Genomic DNA, 14,959 nt, shown 5'->3' with positions numbered 1-14,959 from the left:
CCATTGACGCCTAAGGACCACTGCTCCCACCTTGACAACCTGTGACTACTTGTCCCCATCTCACTGAGACTGTCATGGCTCAGGAGTTAAGAGGCACAACCGAGTCTTCAGTTGTCTTTCTGCTTTATCTGACCCCCACCCCAACCCCTTCCAGCACAAGGAAGAACAGATAACTCCAAATAACTCCACAAAGACAGCAACCAAATGAGGATGCAAGAGACTTGTTCAAAAAGATTTTTAATTTTGTGATCTGTCAAACTGCCTCATTCTCAGTGCAGGTGATCCCTCCTCTCCAGGAAACAAGAACAGGAAAAGGGGAGTCTTTTGTGAGGTCTCAGCCTCCACAAGGCCTCAGGGAAACCACACACAGTTCTGAGAGTTGATGGGAATCCCAACCAAGACTAGGGTGGGTGGAAAGGCAGTGACAAGAGGGATGGTGGTCACCAGTCAGGAAGCTGGGGGTTGGAGAACCCTGTCCTTAGCCCTGCTCAGCTCTGGGGCTGCCATGTGCATGATGGAGGAGGAAGAGGAGGGAGAAGATGTCTCTCCTATCTTTAAGCACCCCTTGTCCGGGCATGGCTTTCATTCTGCTCAGGGCTCAGGTGAGAGAACAGGAAATTGTTGGGGGCTGGCTACTTCATAAGGTGCTGCTGCTGGTGCCCCGGAGTCCAACACCACGGACAAACTGCTCCAGCAGGCCTCCGATGGCACCAGAGGGACTGGGGGCTGCTGCTCGAAGCCCCACTGTGCTGCTGTACGCGGCCAAGAAAGCTGACCGTACTTCCTGCAGCCGAGTCTCCCGCTCGCTCAGGGCTGCAAGCCTGTGGGGAGGGAGGGAAGGAGGGAGAATGAATGCATTACCCTGGGCAGGATCCAACATCCTTATCCTCACACCATACTACCTATCCTTCTGCCTTTGCTAGCACATGTCCTGTGGCCATACTACCCCTGCAGTTCAGGCCCTAAACATTTGGCCTTGTTCCCCTCCATAATCTTTCCTCTCAGCTCTCAGGCTACTGAGAACCTAGAACCAGCATGTTTTAATGGTGCACTGGGGAAGTTGGGGGGAAGGTGAGCAGGAGGGAGTTTGCCAACTGTTGGCTGCCATTCCTCAGTGAGAATAATATGAGGCACCAATCTGAGACTTAAGGAGAGACCACAAGATGAGGCATCAAGCCTTGGCTGACCAAAGGCTTAGCCTTCTTGTGGCCAGGACCTGGAGCATTCGGGGAGAAAGTTCTTGGCAGTGTCCTGGAGAGGCCAGGGTCCTCAACCGGAAACCCCTGAGGCTTCAGCTACAGCTTTGGTCAACTGTGGTCCCTAGGGAAATAGCTAGCAGGGTGCTGGCTTTTCTAGCAGGATTCCTGTTCTGATTTTATTTGCTGTTCCTTCCCTGGCCTCTGCAGACACTGATCACAGAAGACGGGAAGCCCCTCTTCTCTCCTTGACCTGCAAATACAAATCTAGAAGGGGAACAAGTAAAAAAACAAACAAAAACCCCTGAAGGGGAACAAGTGCATGAAAACTCAGGTTTATCAAAGAATGAATTCCATGAGGCTATTTGACACTTTGAAAGGTCTTTAATAGAAGAGGAGAAGAGACCTGAGGTACCAGCCACACCCAACCTATGAACTAAAAGGTATGCAGTCTAGGGGTGAGAGGGACATGGAATCAGAGGAAAGGTCAGGAACTCACATGGTATTCACCCTAACTGTCCCCTGGAGGGCTTTCTCCAGGGGCCACAGACCTATATGACACGAACCCTCATGTTCCCATCCACCTAAAAATCAAGACTAGCCCTGACCACTGACACCAAAATTTCCCCCCAAGAGACCAATCCCTGTGTAATCCCTCCAGGGAATTTGTCAGAAGTAGCAGCACTGTCTCCAATTCCCAAGCCCAAATGACTTGTACCCCAGGGCCTGGGGGAAACAGATGGAGGTATGAGGATAAATGGCAGTCCTGGGGTAGGTATGGGGAGAACAGACTGAAGGAAAGTAGACTGGTGGGAGTGGTAGGTATGAGTGGGTGACTACTGTGGGAGAGAGAGAGAAGCAGCAGGTCCTAGGGTGAGGGAAAGTCAAGTAGCTCTTGCAGCAACACTAGGAAAACGGAGCTGATACTAGATACTGGATTCCTGCAATACCGTGAAGAACTCCAAAGTCTGTCTTGGCATTTGGGGGAGACATGTGGCCCTAGTTCTTCTTTACACTCTAATTAGGTTTCACATAGGCTGTAGGCCATGTGTTCTTCTTCAGCTTTTCCTTAGGGCATATCATATAATTCAGATTAGTAGTTTGTATTCACAGGGAATATCCAAAGGTCCATACATGTGCATTCTCACTGCCCCTTATTTCTGGGAGGCAGAAGAGGGAGGGATCAGCCTATTTAGAGATAAGAAAACTGAAGCCCAGAGAGGATAGGTGATTCACTTGAGGACACACAGCAGGTAAGGGGTAGGCAGGCAGAGATACTCTAGTGCCATTCTCTCTCAAGAGATGAGCCAGCAGGCTCAGAGAAGTAAGGGCTGACACCCCAAGACATAGCTGGTAAGGCAGAGCAGCCAGGAGTTTTGACTAAATTTCTCTGATAACAAAGCCCAAGCACTAAATCGACATACTGTATGACCTCAGCAGGAATCAACCCTGACCCCATCCCTACACTGCAATTTTGGAGGCCATGAGATCACATAGAACCTAGCTTTCTTCTGGGAACCACCCAGATGGTGGGGGTTTGCTAGGAGCTCAGAGAGCTGCCCGTTTCAATGGTTAATGCCAGTTACGTGAGGGGTGCCATCAAGCAGGGGCAGAGATGTCTGCTTCCTCCAGAGATGGCTCTTGGGCCTATTCCATCCTGGAATCCCAAGGTCCGGCCTCTGCCTGCCCTCAGCAGGGATCCTTCTTAACACCCCAGGGCAACTCGCCTCTGACCTATCAGCTCTGGTGGGTATGAGCCAGATTCTGGTGGGGACAATGAATGCCCAGCACCTGAAGTTCATTCAGCCCATCGTGGGGAGGAGAGGCCTTGTTCCCCAGGCCACCAGAGGCTCTACCCGGCCTGACACCCATGAAGCAGTAAAGCGGGCAGGGGACTGCCACAGAGGCAGCCACTCAAGCGGACACACTGTAAGACTTGAAAGCCCAGTGCTGGAGCCTTAAAGGGAGAGGATTTTACAGCCTTGGGACTTGGTATCCCCATCCAATTTTCTTACCTGACTGGAGGTAAAAGCAGAAGACAAGAGGAGGAAGGGGATGGCAAGGAACCCTTGGTTCTGCTTGGAGGAGCACATCCCTTGAGTTGACCTAGCTCCATTCTGGCTGTGGTCTCCACCATACACCTACCTTCACTACCCCACTGTTCTGATTTCAAAGGATTCTCATGTCAGGCAAAGCCTCGGACAGAAATAGAACCTTCTATAGTTACAGTCCAGACAGCTTTCCCTCAGGGTGTGCCCCGAGGCACCTGTGGATGAGTTTCGGAGGCTCAAGAGAGTGAACACACACCGCAACACACTTCCTGAGCAGCCCAGAAAGCCTCTTCCATACCTCAGGAGTCCAGGAGCAGTGAGGTATACTTAGCTGACACTGAGCAGGGGCAGGGATCCCGGGCCAGCTGCTGCCTCACTCCCTAACCAACATTCCTGATGGCTCACCAGCTTCTGATATGGGCAGGGGAGCATCCTGCCTCCTCAAGCAAGACACTTACAGACAACTGTTAGGGAGCTCATCCGGGAAGCTGAAAGGGAGAGAGGAGTCTGTGTGCAGGACAGCCCGTTCCTGAATACTGCCACAGCCTGTTACCATCTGCCAGCTGCCAAAGTCTGTGGAGAGAGAGGATCCGGGCAGGGGATGGTCCACTGATCTGGGGCAGAGAGGAGAGAGAGGGGAGATGATGCATAGTCAGTCATATGCCTGACAGGGGAGGCCCTCTGGAGGAGTCGGGGTGGGGCTATGGTGGTCCTGGGCCACAGGCTCAGCTGTGAGGACAATGCTTCGTGCAAAGACTTACAGAAAAACAAGAGCAAAGCAGAATGAGAAGAGGTGAGCCAGCAACCAAAGCATCAGGTCAGGGCATGCCTGCCCCGGTGGCTGACACAGCAAGTACAGTCTCAGCAGCGCCAAAAGGAAGGAAGCAAGGCCGGATGCCCTAGGAACCAGGGAGGCAGGATCACCTCAAACACCCCTGGCATGCAGATTGGCAGGGTGGGCAAGGCAGAACCCAGGGGCCACTGAAGTCTTGTCAGAGCAATGGGAGAATAAGCTTCCTGGAGACGGTGGAGGGTGGTGACCTAGACTGAAGAGTGAGGTGATGGGAGCCCTGAGGCGCCCCCCACCCCACACACAGGCTTTCTCTGCAGCACCTTCCAGGAGCCATAGTTTGTATTCACAAGCATCAACCTGGCAAACTCACTGGTTATACCCTAAGGGATGAAATCAGGCAGGCAACTTGACAGCTTCATCAGGCCTTTTTCAGATGGAGATTTGGGCGGTGCAGGGAGAGGAAAGCTGTACTGGGAATCTACTGCGGCCACCACCTGGCCACCACCTCGCTGACAGCTAACCTCTCTCTACTGTCTCAGGGCAGTAGCCCAGTCACTGGGGGTGGAGGAGGAAGGGAGACAGGAAGACATCAAACAAGGCCCTTTCATTGGCTACCCCAGGTCTCCATCCCCAGAGGTACATCATCTTTGATGTTTGACCCTTTATTCTTTAATTCAAGAATAGCAGAAAGTGCTTCTGTAGGGCCCTGGAACAGAGAAGCATGAATAGTGGTACAGGGGGTGGGAAACAGAGACATTCATTGACCTTGGCCCACCCAGTTAGCTAGCATCAGTGTCTCCCAAGTTTGAGGCAACAGCCCTCATGAGTGGCCACCCCAGCCTCATCCTCAAGCAGCTGCCACCTGAGTGATACTCTGGCCAGGTACTGCAGCTCTGGTAATCGTTAACCATTCTTATCTTAGAGACAGAGCGAGAAATGGCAGTCCAGACAGGTGAAGACACTTACTGAAGGTCCCACGCTAGTGAGTCCAAGAAGAGATTTTTAAAGCCAAGTTTGATTACAGATTTGTCCTACAACAGAACCACCTTGAGACCAGGGAAAACAGATGGTCTTCTACATTAAAGCTGCCATGAATAGGAACCCCCTGCAACACAGAGACTTCCACATTCATCATTCCTGCTCAACTCTGGAAGGCGTGTGACGGCATTAGGGATGAGAACAGGACATGGTCGGCTACTTGGTGGAAGCCCCTCATGCCCCACAAAGCAGGGTTTCCTTGTTTCTAAACTTGGCAGGACTCAAGCAGTCTGTAAATCAAAGAGACAGCTGCCCAGGAGGGGCTAATCACATCACAGTCTGGTAGTTTCCCTGTACTTCCTCCAGGTTATGCTGGGCCTGCAGTCAGCATAACTCGACTGAGGTCAGCTTGGCTCCACAAATCTCATCTACTGTTGAAACTTTAAGGGCAGATTTTCTCTTCCAGTTTTAGCAGTCTGTAGGAAAACAACTGCTGAACCCCAGTGTTGAGGGAATGGAAGGGATGCTGAGTAGGATGGGGCACTCCTGGGGCTGGGAACATGGGAGGTTTCTTATGTTCTCCGTACCCCCTGCTCCCAGACTATGAGAGACTCAACTACCAATGGAAAAATGACAGGATGGAATGGGAGGATTCCTGGTCCCCTTAGGCTAGTCAGGTCCCTAGCATCTAGCAGTTAGCACCACCAGACAAGGAACACATTTGGGGGAGCCAGGGGATAGCTGTGGAATGAAGTAGGCAGTACAGATAGCAACAGGGTATGTGATCCCAGGGGACATAAAGCCATCTCAGGAAGCAATCAGCTGCAGACAAATCTTCCTATTTGAGGCTTTTGTCAAAGAAAGGGTTGCAAAGCAGTTGTTCAGCTCCTGGGTTTGAGAGCAAGGGACTATGCTAAGCAGAAAGGTGCTCCTAAGTGCCGATCTGGATTAGCTGGCTGGCGGGGACACCTAAAGATGAAAGCAAACAGTCACCAGAAGTAGTACCTGCACCTGCCTAATGAAATAAGGAAAACTTTCAAGATAGTCTCAGTACACAGGTAACTTAACCAGCTTTATTAAGACCCCACACTCTACTGCCCTGCATCTTTACTCAAGCACAAACAAAGCAGGGGGAAAAAAAAAAGAGAGAGAGAAGTCTGAGTTCTAGCTCCTCCAATCTACCTACAGGGCCAGAGGGAACATGGGGCCAACCTACCCTCCAACTGGAGAACTGTGGAACCGATGATGCTTCCAAGGTCATCTGTCCACATCCCCAGGTCTCGGAAGGCTCACACCTCTGCCCAGGAGACTGGATTTTTGGCAACATTTCACTCCCTTATCTAGATATAGCCTAGGCCCCTCTTTATAGCACCGAAAGAGCTGCAACTCCCACTCCCCACCCCCCCGCCCCGCCCAGACACCCAGTGTACGCAGGACTCAGGCAGGTTATCTTTTAGCTAGTCCTCTTCGGGAAGAGGTACAAGAATACCCACACAAGCAGAGCTGGCCTGACCCACACAGCTGAGGCATGAATAAACAGGTCTGCCCTGCGGTGCCTGGCCTGGCCTTTTACCTAGATGCCTAGTACCCTGCCATGGCCCATATGCCCTCAGATATGTGAATAAGGACTGGTCCTTCACCACAACTACAGTTTACTGAGCATCTGTGGAAAGGATGAGTATTTACTGTGTGCCAGATACTTAGTTCTATTATCTCATTTAAACCTAAACTTATGGAAGGCGGATCATCACTTGATCTTTAAGGTGGAATGAAAAAACTGAGCTCAGGAGGGAAGTGATTTTTCCAAGTCGCACATAGCTAGGAGTGGCCAAGCTGGGACTGAAACTCGGCCCAAACTAGCCCCTTAGTATACTGATCTTCCTTCCTGATTAGGGGCAGTAGGGGCTTCAGGGGTTGGTTCGGGGATGGGCACATACTTTTCAACTGGCATAAAGCAGAGAGCTTGTGATTCATGGTTGGAAGGGGGGTCCTCATGTGATTCCTGGATGTGAGAAAGGAAGCAGGGTGCCCAGGAGTGGCTGTTCACCATTACGGAAGCTGGCTAGAGGACAGAGCTAGCATGTGGAAGGAGGCAAGGGGAAAGAATCACAGGAAAATGGAGTTGGAGCCTTGATCAGACTACCCCTGGAAGGTCATATTTTCCACTGGACTTTTCCATAAGAACCAACAGTTTTCCTTTATTGTTTAAACCTGTTGAGATGGGTTTTTTGGTTAATTGCACCTGGAAGCACCTGAGTTGACACAGAAGGCTGGAAGGTACACAACTAGGAAGAACCTGAGAGTTGCCTGTCTAAACCTCTTGATTACACAGATGAGAAAACAGAAACTCAGAGTCATCAAGTGACATGTCTGAAGTCATGCAAGGAATGAACATTTGAGCCAAGACTGAAAATCCCACACTTTGAGGGGGCCTGGAGGTCCCCTCTAATCTACACCTACACCTGCCAACCCGCTAAGCCTCTACATAATGGTCCCAGAGCCTCTGCCTAATTGAATGCTTCCAGGAATGGAGCTTTAGGCAAGATTCCTTCAATTCAACAAATTCCTGAACTCACAAAGCAACTGACTTCAGAGATGGCTAGGGCAGGATTTCTTACCACATTTGGGGAAAAAAATAAAGGAAAAAATATCAGTTTTCCCCAGTCCAGACTTTAAGCCTTTAAACATGGGTGTGGGGCGGTGGGGAGAAAGAGAGAGAGAGAGAGAAGGAAAGAGCAGCAGCTCAAGAAATATTTTAGGACTCTAAGTGTCCTTTTCTGGGACTTAAGCTGGCAATGCCTTCACGCTTCTTACCACTCATCCTTGGTTGGAAGCTATGATCCTATGCATGACAATGTCAAACATGGGACAGGAACCCTATGTATTGCAGAAAGCAGACTGGTTTCTCTGCCTCATTAAACAAAGCCCAGGACAGAGCTCACTGCTTATAATGAGCAGTTGATTATGTGGTGGAAGATGGGGAAAGAGAAGCTAGCTGGGCAACAGAAGTTGGTATCTATGTTTCTACTTAGCTATTCAACCAGACTGCTGCTAGGTGTCCCTTAGCCAAGTTAATCTGCTCTTTAGGCAGCTTAGCTTCAAGCTGGGCTCTGTGGTGACACCATCCCTCCTCAGGTATGGACAGGACTGTGCTAGCCACCTCCCACCCCTAAAGATGTCTGACTCTGGAGCAGAGACCAAGGCCACGTGGGGCTGAGCCACTTACCAGAACCTTGGGAGGCATGTGAGCTCAGAGCATTGGCCCTGCCTCTTCTCACCCCCAGCCCTACAGCTGATTAGAGATTCAACAATGTTCCAGAAATGCAGCTCAAGCAGAAGCTGTTGCAGTGGCAGCTAATAAAGCAAAAAGCCACCAGTCTTCTCAGAGAGGCACCTGGGGCTGGGACTGGGTAAGAATTAGCACCCCACAGAACTTTTTTCACCTACTTCTTAACTTTGAACAAAGCTTTACTGACTCCTTTCATAGGGAAGTCCTGCTTTAAGAGAAATATGCTTACAGAATTTGGAGTATTCGAAACCCAAAGACTTCACATAATGAGGGGAATTTCAGCTGTCACAGATAGCTTTACTAAAGGGTTTCTTTCCCTATAGTTCCCCCCACTGCATTAAAAAGCTGATTGGCTCTTGTTACCTAAGAGAGGCAGGGAAGCTAATGACAGGATCCCTCAGGCACTTTAAAAGAGACTAAATTAATTTTAATGTTAATGGAAATACATAATTAGAATGCTCCAAATCTGAATAATCTAGTCTTTCAAAAGCTCTGGCAAACAGGCAGCCAGTCCAGAACCTTGCTGCCTGGCCAGACCAGTTGAGCTCCGAGCAGGCATTCCCAGAATAGACTGGCAGAGCCAAACACTTCAAAGCAGCCCAGCCCACGCCTCTGCAAGGCCTTGTGCCCCACTCTGGCCCAGCTACCCCAGCCGCGACCAGGCCAAGCACACAGGGCTGAAAGGCCAGAGGACACCCCCAACCCTCCTCTGTCTCCTTAGGGAGGGGCCTCTGTAGCTCTGCTGGGCCAACCCTAGGAGTCTGAGCCACCCAGTGCAGGCAGAGAACCACTGGTGAGACTAAAGGAAATGATCACCAGATTGGGAAGGAGGATCTCTTGGCAGGAAGAAGGGAATAATAAAAAGCTGGGGTGTGCGTAAAGGTGATGGGAGTGCTGCCTCAGCGGGGGAAACCCTAGCAGTGGGACAGTTAAGGCTGCAGCAGGACCCGAGAGGAGAGGAGGACTCTTCTGGTCTCCTTCCCAGCTGTCCAGCAATGCTGCACAGGCAGGAAAGGAGGTGGGGACACTGAACAAGAGTTCCAGCCCGGAACTGCGAGGGTTAGGCCGTGCCGCCACGGCCCCAGGGCAGCTCTGAGGAAAGCCGGGCGTGCAGCCGCGGGCAGCCAAGGGTGGCGTGGCACTAGGCACACAGAGAGGACAGGACCGAGCACAGGCGTGTGGCCTTGTCGGCCTGGCACCACCTCTGCTCAGCTATCTTCACCAAACCTCCTGCATGGTCAGAGGAGTCCTGGTCTTTGTTTAGCAGACTCAGCTATGCCCCTGGCAGACATGGCAGCGCTCCGGGTTGGAGGGCTCACCTTCAGAGGTGAGCACAAAGGACTCCTCTGGTCAGTGCACTTCGTGGGGCTCCTGCTGACCTAGAGCGCATCTGCTGCCGGCATGGGGAAGGTGTTTTCCTCCATTGCCTGCTTTTTGCCCATGGAGAAATGCCAGAGGGTGGGGACAGGAGGCAGGTTCCAGAAGTTTCAGGTCTTCCCTGTGACTTTGGGGCTCAGTTTCCTCACTGTTAACAGGCCTGCTAAAAGGAAAAGACCTGAAACTTTTGGAGCAGTCCATTTCAGAGCTGGGTTCAAATCTGAGGTAGACTCCAAGGCTCACACTCTTTAGGCTAAATGCCCCTTTCTCCTTGGAATTTATCAAGGACCTCGTAAGTCACACACTGCTTTGTTCTCTCCAGAAGGGCCAGACGTTCTCGAGACTTTAAAAAACAAAGCAACTCACAGGATTCCTTCTGTGTGGGTATGACGAAAAAGTGGTATGGGGTCAGCCAGGAAATGCTTTCCTCAAGTGCCAGACCATCCCTCAATCCTAAGCCCCTGCCCAGTGCTCAGCTTTCCTCTCTTCTAGGGAACACCATTCCCGCAGCACACTCCAGCCACACCTGTCCATCTGGCTGAGCACTTCTCAGGTGTACAGAGTCTCCCAAGGTTTGCCTGAGCCACACTTATCTAGCCTAACTCCCTGTCTGTTCTCCTCACTGCCCTTCCAGTTCAGATATGGAATGTGAGAACCAAGGACTCTGAGGATCTGGGTCCATCTCGTTAAGCAGAATGTGAGGGCCATGAAGGCTGAGACCCACCAAAGGCAATAGGGGGAGGCAGCCCTGACCCTCTGCCCATCACACTGCAGTCAGTACACCTTCTAGATTCCCCATCTGCTAGCACTCTGGGAAGGAGTCTCAAATCATTCTACAAACCAGCTCTTACACAAACATTAACCCATCCTCCAAACAGGGGTTTGTGAAGCTTGTCAAGCCCCTCTGCCTCCTGGGTACACTGCCCACCAGGCCGAGGCCAAGGCGCTCTGTCCCAAGACACCATCGTAGATACCAGCTCAGGGGCTGGAACCCCACTCCCCAGGCTTAGTAAGAGGGAAGGGCTAATCACGTCCACCATTAGGGGCTTTGGAGCTCCTCACCTGGGTTTGGGGACCTCCAGGGGACTGCTACCCATCCTGAAAAAGTCAGAATGGTTTGAGGATGAGGAGCTGGAAGACTTGGCTTCCCCCAGCCCCTGGTGGGAAGGCAGGCGGTCCTCCGAGAGCTGTGGCCGGTTCCAGAGCACGCTCTGTGGAGAGGACGAGTGGCTCTTCCTCCTGCAGCAGAAAGAGTAGGGCTGTTGGCCAAGGGGCCACCCCAGGCAAGCCCTCTGCCCACTTTTACCAAATGTCAGAGCCCAGTCCTTACTTCCACTGGGAAAATGCCACATGGGGATGGGTATACATTAGCACTGCCTCAGGCTTGGCCATGAGCAGCAAGGACTGGGTCTTCAGAGAGGAAATGTGACATCCAAATAACACTGTCCCACTGGCCTTGGAGTACAGGCTAGATTCTTTTTATTTATTTATTTATTTATTTATTTATTTATTTATTTATTTTTTAAAGATTTTATTTATTTATTTGACAGAGAGAGACACAGCAAGAGAGGGAACACAAGCAGGGGGAGTGGGAGAGGGAGAAGCAGGCTTCCCGCAGAGCAGAGAGCCCGATGCGGGGTTCGATCCCAGAACCCTGGGTCATGACCTGAGCCGAAGGCAGACGCTTAACGACTGAGCCACCCAGGCGCCCCCAGGCTAGATTCTTAACAGCTCAGTAACTGCTCCTCCTTCCAAATGCAATACAAAAGTTTGAGTCATCTGTCTAGAGACAGAGTCATCAGATTCTCAGAGGAGTTCACCCTCAAACAAGTTCCCAATTCACCATCATTTTGAACTCACTTTTCTTTTTTTGTAACTGGCCCCCCACCCCCCAAGCAAATGATACAAGGGAGCTCCCCCAGGGAGTCTCTTTAACACCAGCCTCCCCTCACCCCACCCTGTCTGCCCAGCCCTGCGGCTTCTTTCTTCATCCCACAGGGAGCCCCAGCCCTTTATGTTCCTGGCCCACCGTGGCCAGTGCCCCTCACCAACCAGATGGCTGGCCTCTGAGGGCTAGGAGAGACAGCAGGGCATGGAGCTGTGCTCTCAGCCCTACTGTCGGGGGCCCCTTTGTTCTTGGGGCTCCCTGGAGCTGGTGGCCCTGGGCCACAGCTGTGAGCAAGCTTAATTCCAGCCTGGCCCCTCACCAAGCTGCCTGAGTCTGTGCTCCTGCAGGGAGCAGCTCCACGGCTTCATAGGTGAAACTCCCGGCAGCTCCTGGGGAGCTCTCCATGACCAGAGAGAAGTCGCTGCCAAGGCTGGTGGTGCTGCCGCGGTCCTTTCGTCCTGAAAGAAGCAAGTGCCATTGGTTAGCACATTATCTTCTCACACTACTGGTCCCCTAGCTCTTCCACACCATACATCTGGAAAGGGAAGTTTCTAGAACAAACAGTTCCTGCGTGGTCTACACTCAGAAAGATGCACAGAGGAAGGGAAATCTGCTGGGGCCTGTAACTCACTCAGCATACAGATATCTTCCAGAGTGAAGCCCACATCCCGGGCTGGCAAACTCTTCCTCCTGTACAGAGAAACCAGAATAGTGAATTACATTCAGTCTTCTCTGTTGTCTCCATACCCAGCATGCTGCTTGCCTGGGAAAGAAGCTCCAACTCACTGGCCAATCAATGAGACAGGTCCTACCTAGAGTGTTGCAAAACGTCAGGCCACTTCTGATAGGCCAGCAAAGCCCGACTCCTCCCTTTCACCTTGGCCCCTCAGAGTTCAATCTGGCCCAACACACCTAGGAGCTTGGATTTGGAGGCAAGTGAACTCAAAGACACCAACTCTCAGAGAGGTTGTAAGGCAACTGCCAGGCAAGACTCCTGTGTTTCCCAGGCTGGAGGCAGACTGTTCCATGGTGGAGGGCTGCACAGAGATGCAGACACACCTCTGCAGCAGCCCAGGAAAGGGCAGGCAGAAGAATCTGCTGTCTCAGTCAGAGTATGGGGTGCTGGGAGTCCTCCTGTCCCTAGGTTGGCTTCTCCCAGCAGCAATGTGCCCTGCTCTCCTAGTCCCCAGAGACCACTCCTTTGTCCCATAGCCTTTCTGTTAGTATGACTGCAGGCTGACCCCAGGCCTGCCTCATGGGCAGGAGAGCCTCTTTCCCCACTGGCTCTCACCGGGAATCCCTACCCAGGCCTCAGAGGGAAGGCAGGGATGAGATGCCAACTTGCCAAGCATGCAGGGAAGCCAGGCAGGGAATCAGACAGTGAGTGAGACCCTGCCTACTCTTCCCAGAGTGGCCCTTCCCAGAGTGCCCTGCCCAGTGTGAGAGAACAGGTCTCTCCTCACCTCTGTGTCTTCAGAGCAGAGAACTCCTCAGAGATGATATGCTTCAAAAAATTGAAGCAGAAGAAGAAAATCTGAAGAAACCAAAAAGCAGTACACATGAGAAGACAGCTTTCTCCAAGGAGAGGAATCTAGGTGGCTGAGCTCCTAGGAGAGAGCAGCCAGCCACCTGGTCAACCCTGATGGACAACAGCCCTGCCTCAGGGACCCTGCTGGACATTCTGCTCTATAAATGGGTGGGAGAGGGTTTGGCAGACAGGGTAATGTGCCTGGGTTAGGGAAAGGAAGGAAGGGAATGTATAAGGGTAAGCCAGTGAGTTTTCAAACCATCTTCAAATTCAACATGCATGTTCTCGAGCCACTGAAAAGGATGAAGAGAATGGCAGCTTTTCCCCTCAGCCTCTCCTAAGGACCCCAAGGTGAGAGGCTAACCAGGAAGAACAGCTGGGAGAGAGATTTGGGGGTGAGGAGATTAATGGACACTGCAGGAACATAATGGAAGGGAAAGGGATCAGATTTTGTAGGAGGAACACCCAGAAATGGTAGTTCAGAAGAACCAGGGGTGAGGGGCAGCCAGAGTCTGAGGTGGGCAGAGGCAGGAGGCAGCTCCTGACCTCTAGCTGCATTCCCACCGCCTCTCTCCTCCCTTCCAGCCAGTGCCCTAGTCAAATGGGCCCCCATGAAGTGCACACAAGGCAGTCTCTACAGTTTTTACACAAACTCCTCAGTGATTCTGAAAGGTGTGGCCCATCAAACCCTCACTTGGATAAACACCCACGTGGTATCCCAGAGCCCCATATGATTTCCTCAAACAAACACCGCCCCCTCACCAAAAGGGAGGGAGGGTGCCCCAGGTTAGGTCAGTATGAAAATGTTGGGTTACATAAAATTAAATAGGTGTCTTCACCACAGCCTTTAGTCTTTAACATGCTAGTGTGCTGTGAACCTCAAGGGCTGGGGAGGAGGAGAGAGGCCATTTAACAGGCCTCTGTTTTGTTTGTTTTAAAGCATCAGCGTCTAGAGTGTCTGGTAGGGGTAAGAGAAAGGCCCATACCCTGAAAACCAACCCTTCCAGCTGAGGAGACCCTCTTATTTATGGGGATGAAAGATAGCCAGGGTCTGAATCCAGACCCCACTGGACTCGGCCTCATCCTCTGTCCAGTTTCTGAAGGCAGAATCTGGCTTGTTCTGAGGGTGGGGGAGGCTGCGTGGAGGGCAGAATGTTCTGGAGCACCAGTCAGTCTGAAAATGAGAGGCTGCAAAGGGGCTTTACGTGCTGATTTCAATGCCAAAGTCACTGCCTCTGACAGAGTTCATGGAGGCCTCTGAGGAAGAGGCTTGTGAGCTCTGCAGCCCCTGCAGATGCGATAAGTACTCAAGAGATTTGGAAGGGGAGAGGAGCTGCTGAGGAGCCGCTGAGAGGGAGGAACAAAAGGAGGAGGCACAAGATAAGATGCTTGGAAAGAAGGCAGCCTCAGGAGGGTGAGAAAGATGCTTCAGGAAGCGGGGGGGACAGAGGGCAAAAGAGAAAGAGCTAACGCTGTGTGACAGCTCCCACGCTGGGCACCTAGACTCATTCTCTTTGTGAGGCAGCATGATCAACACCAGGAGACTCAAGGTGAATCACATTACTCAGGGTCACCAAGTAATAGGTGGGACAAGCAGGGTTCAAACTCAGGTCTGACTCCAGGTCTGCGTGCAGGGAAAACAGGCTGAAAAATAAGCATACCAAAGAGGCAAAGACTGCGAAAAGCAGAAAAGGATGGGGTACAGAGAGGGCAGAGAGAGGAAGAGGGAACAGTGCCCAGAGAGTAAGGAGACCCTGGAGGCCAGCTGGCTGTGCCCTGGTCTGGGTCTGCTCCCTGGGCTGGTGGGGAGCAGCCGGGCAGGACCCGGGCTTGCTCCGCTGGCCGTGGGGCTTACAAGT

General features: G+C 51.9%; 1 protein-coding gene across 6 annotated transcripts in view; it reads right to left on the bottom strand.

Annotated features, from left to right (window-relative positions):
• Positions 1-221: 221 nt before the first annotated feature.
• The window catches only part of MTMR14 (myotubularin related protein 14), a 50,315-nt gene continuing 35,577 nt past the window's right edge, over positions 222-14,959 (bottom strand). For 3 of the 6 annotated variants that reach the window (XM_081821719.1, XM_081821692.1, XM_081821689.1), the window contains 6 exons: positions 13,036-13,106; positions 12,204-12,262; positions 11,892-12,030; positions 10,747-10,923; positions 3,706-3,861; positions 222-821 (listed from right to left, as the gene is read on the bottom strand). In XM_081821719.1, coding sequence (XP_081677845.1) covers positions 638-821; positions 3,706-3,861; positions 10,747-10,923; positions 11,892-12,030; positions 12,204-12,262; positions 13,036-13,106 — 786 coding nt within the window. In that variant the 3' untranslated portion in view covers positions 222-637. The remainder of the gene's footprint in view (positions 822-3,705; positions 3,862-10,746; positions 10,924-11,891; positions 12,031-12,203; positions 12,263-13,035; positions 13,107-14,959) is intronic. The other 3 variants (XM_081821704.1, XM_081821698.1, XM_081821714.1) reach the window with 2 other exon arrangements.

Source organism: Leptonychotes weddellii, chromosome 1, assembly GCF_054177405.1.
Source record: "Leptonychotes weddellii isolate Sample4059 chromosome 1, ASM5417740v2, whole genome shotgun sequence".
Taxonomy (NCBI): domain Eukaryota; kingdom Metazoa; phylum Chordata; class Mammalia; order Carnivora; family Phocidae; genus Leptonychotes; species Leptonychotes weddellii.
This window is presented reverse-complemented; position numbering and strand designations above follow the sequence as displayed.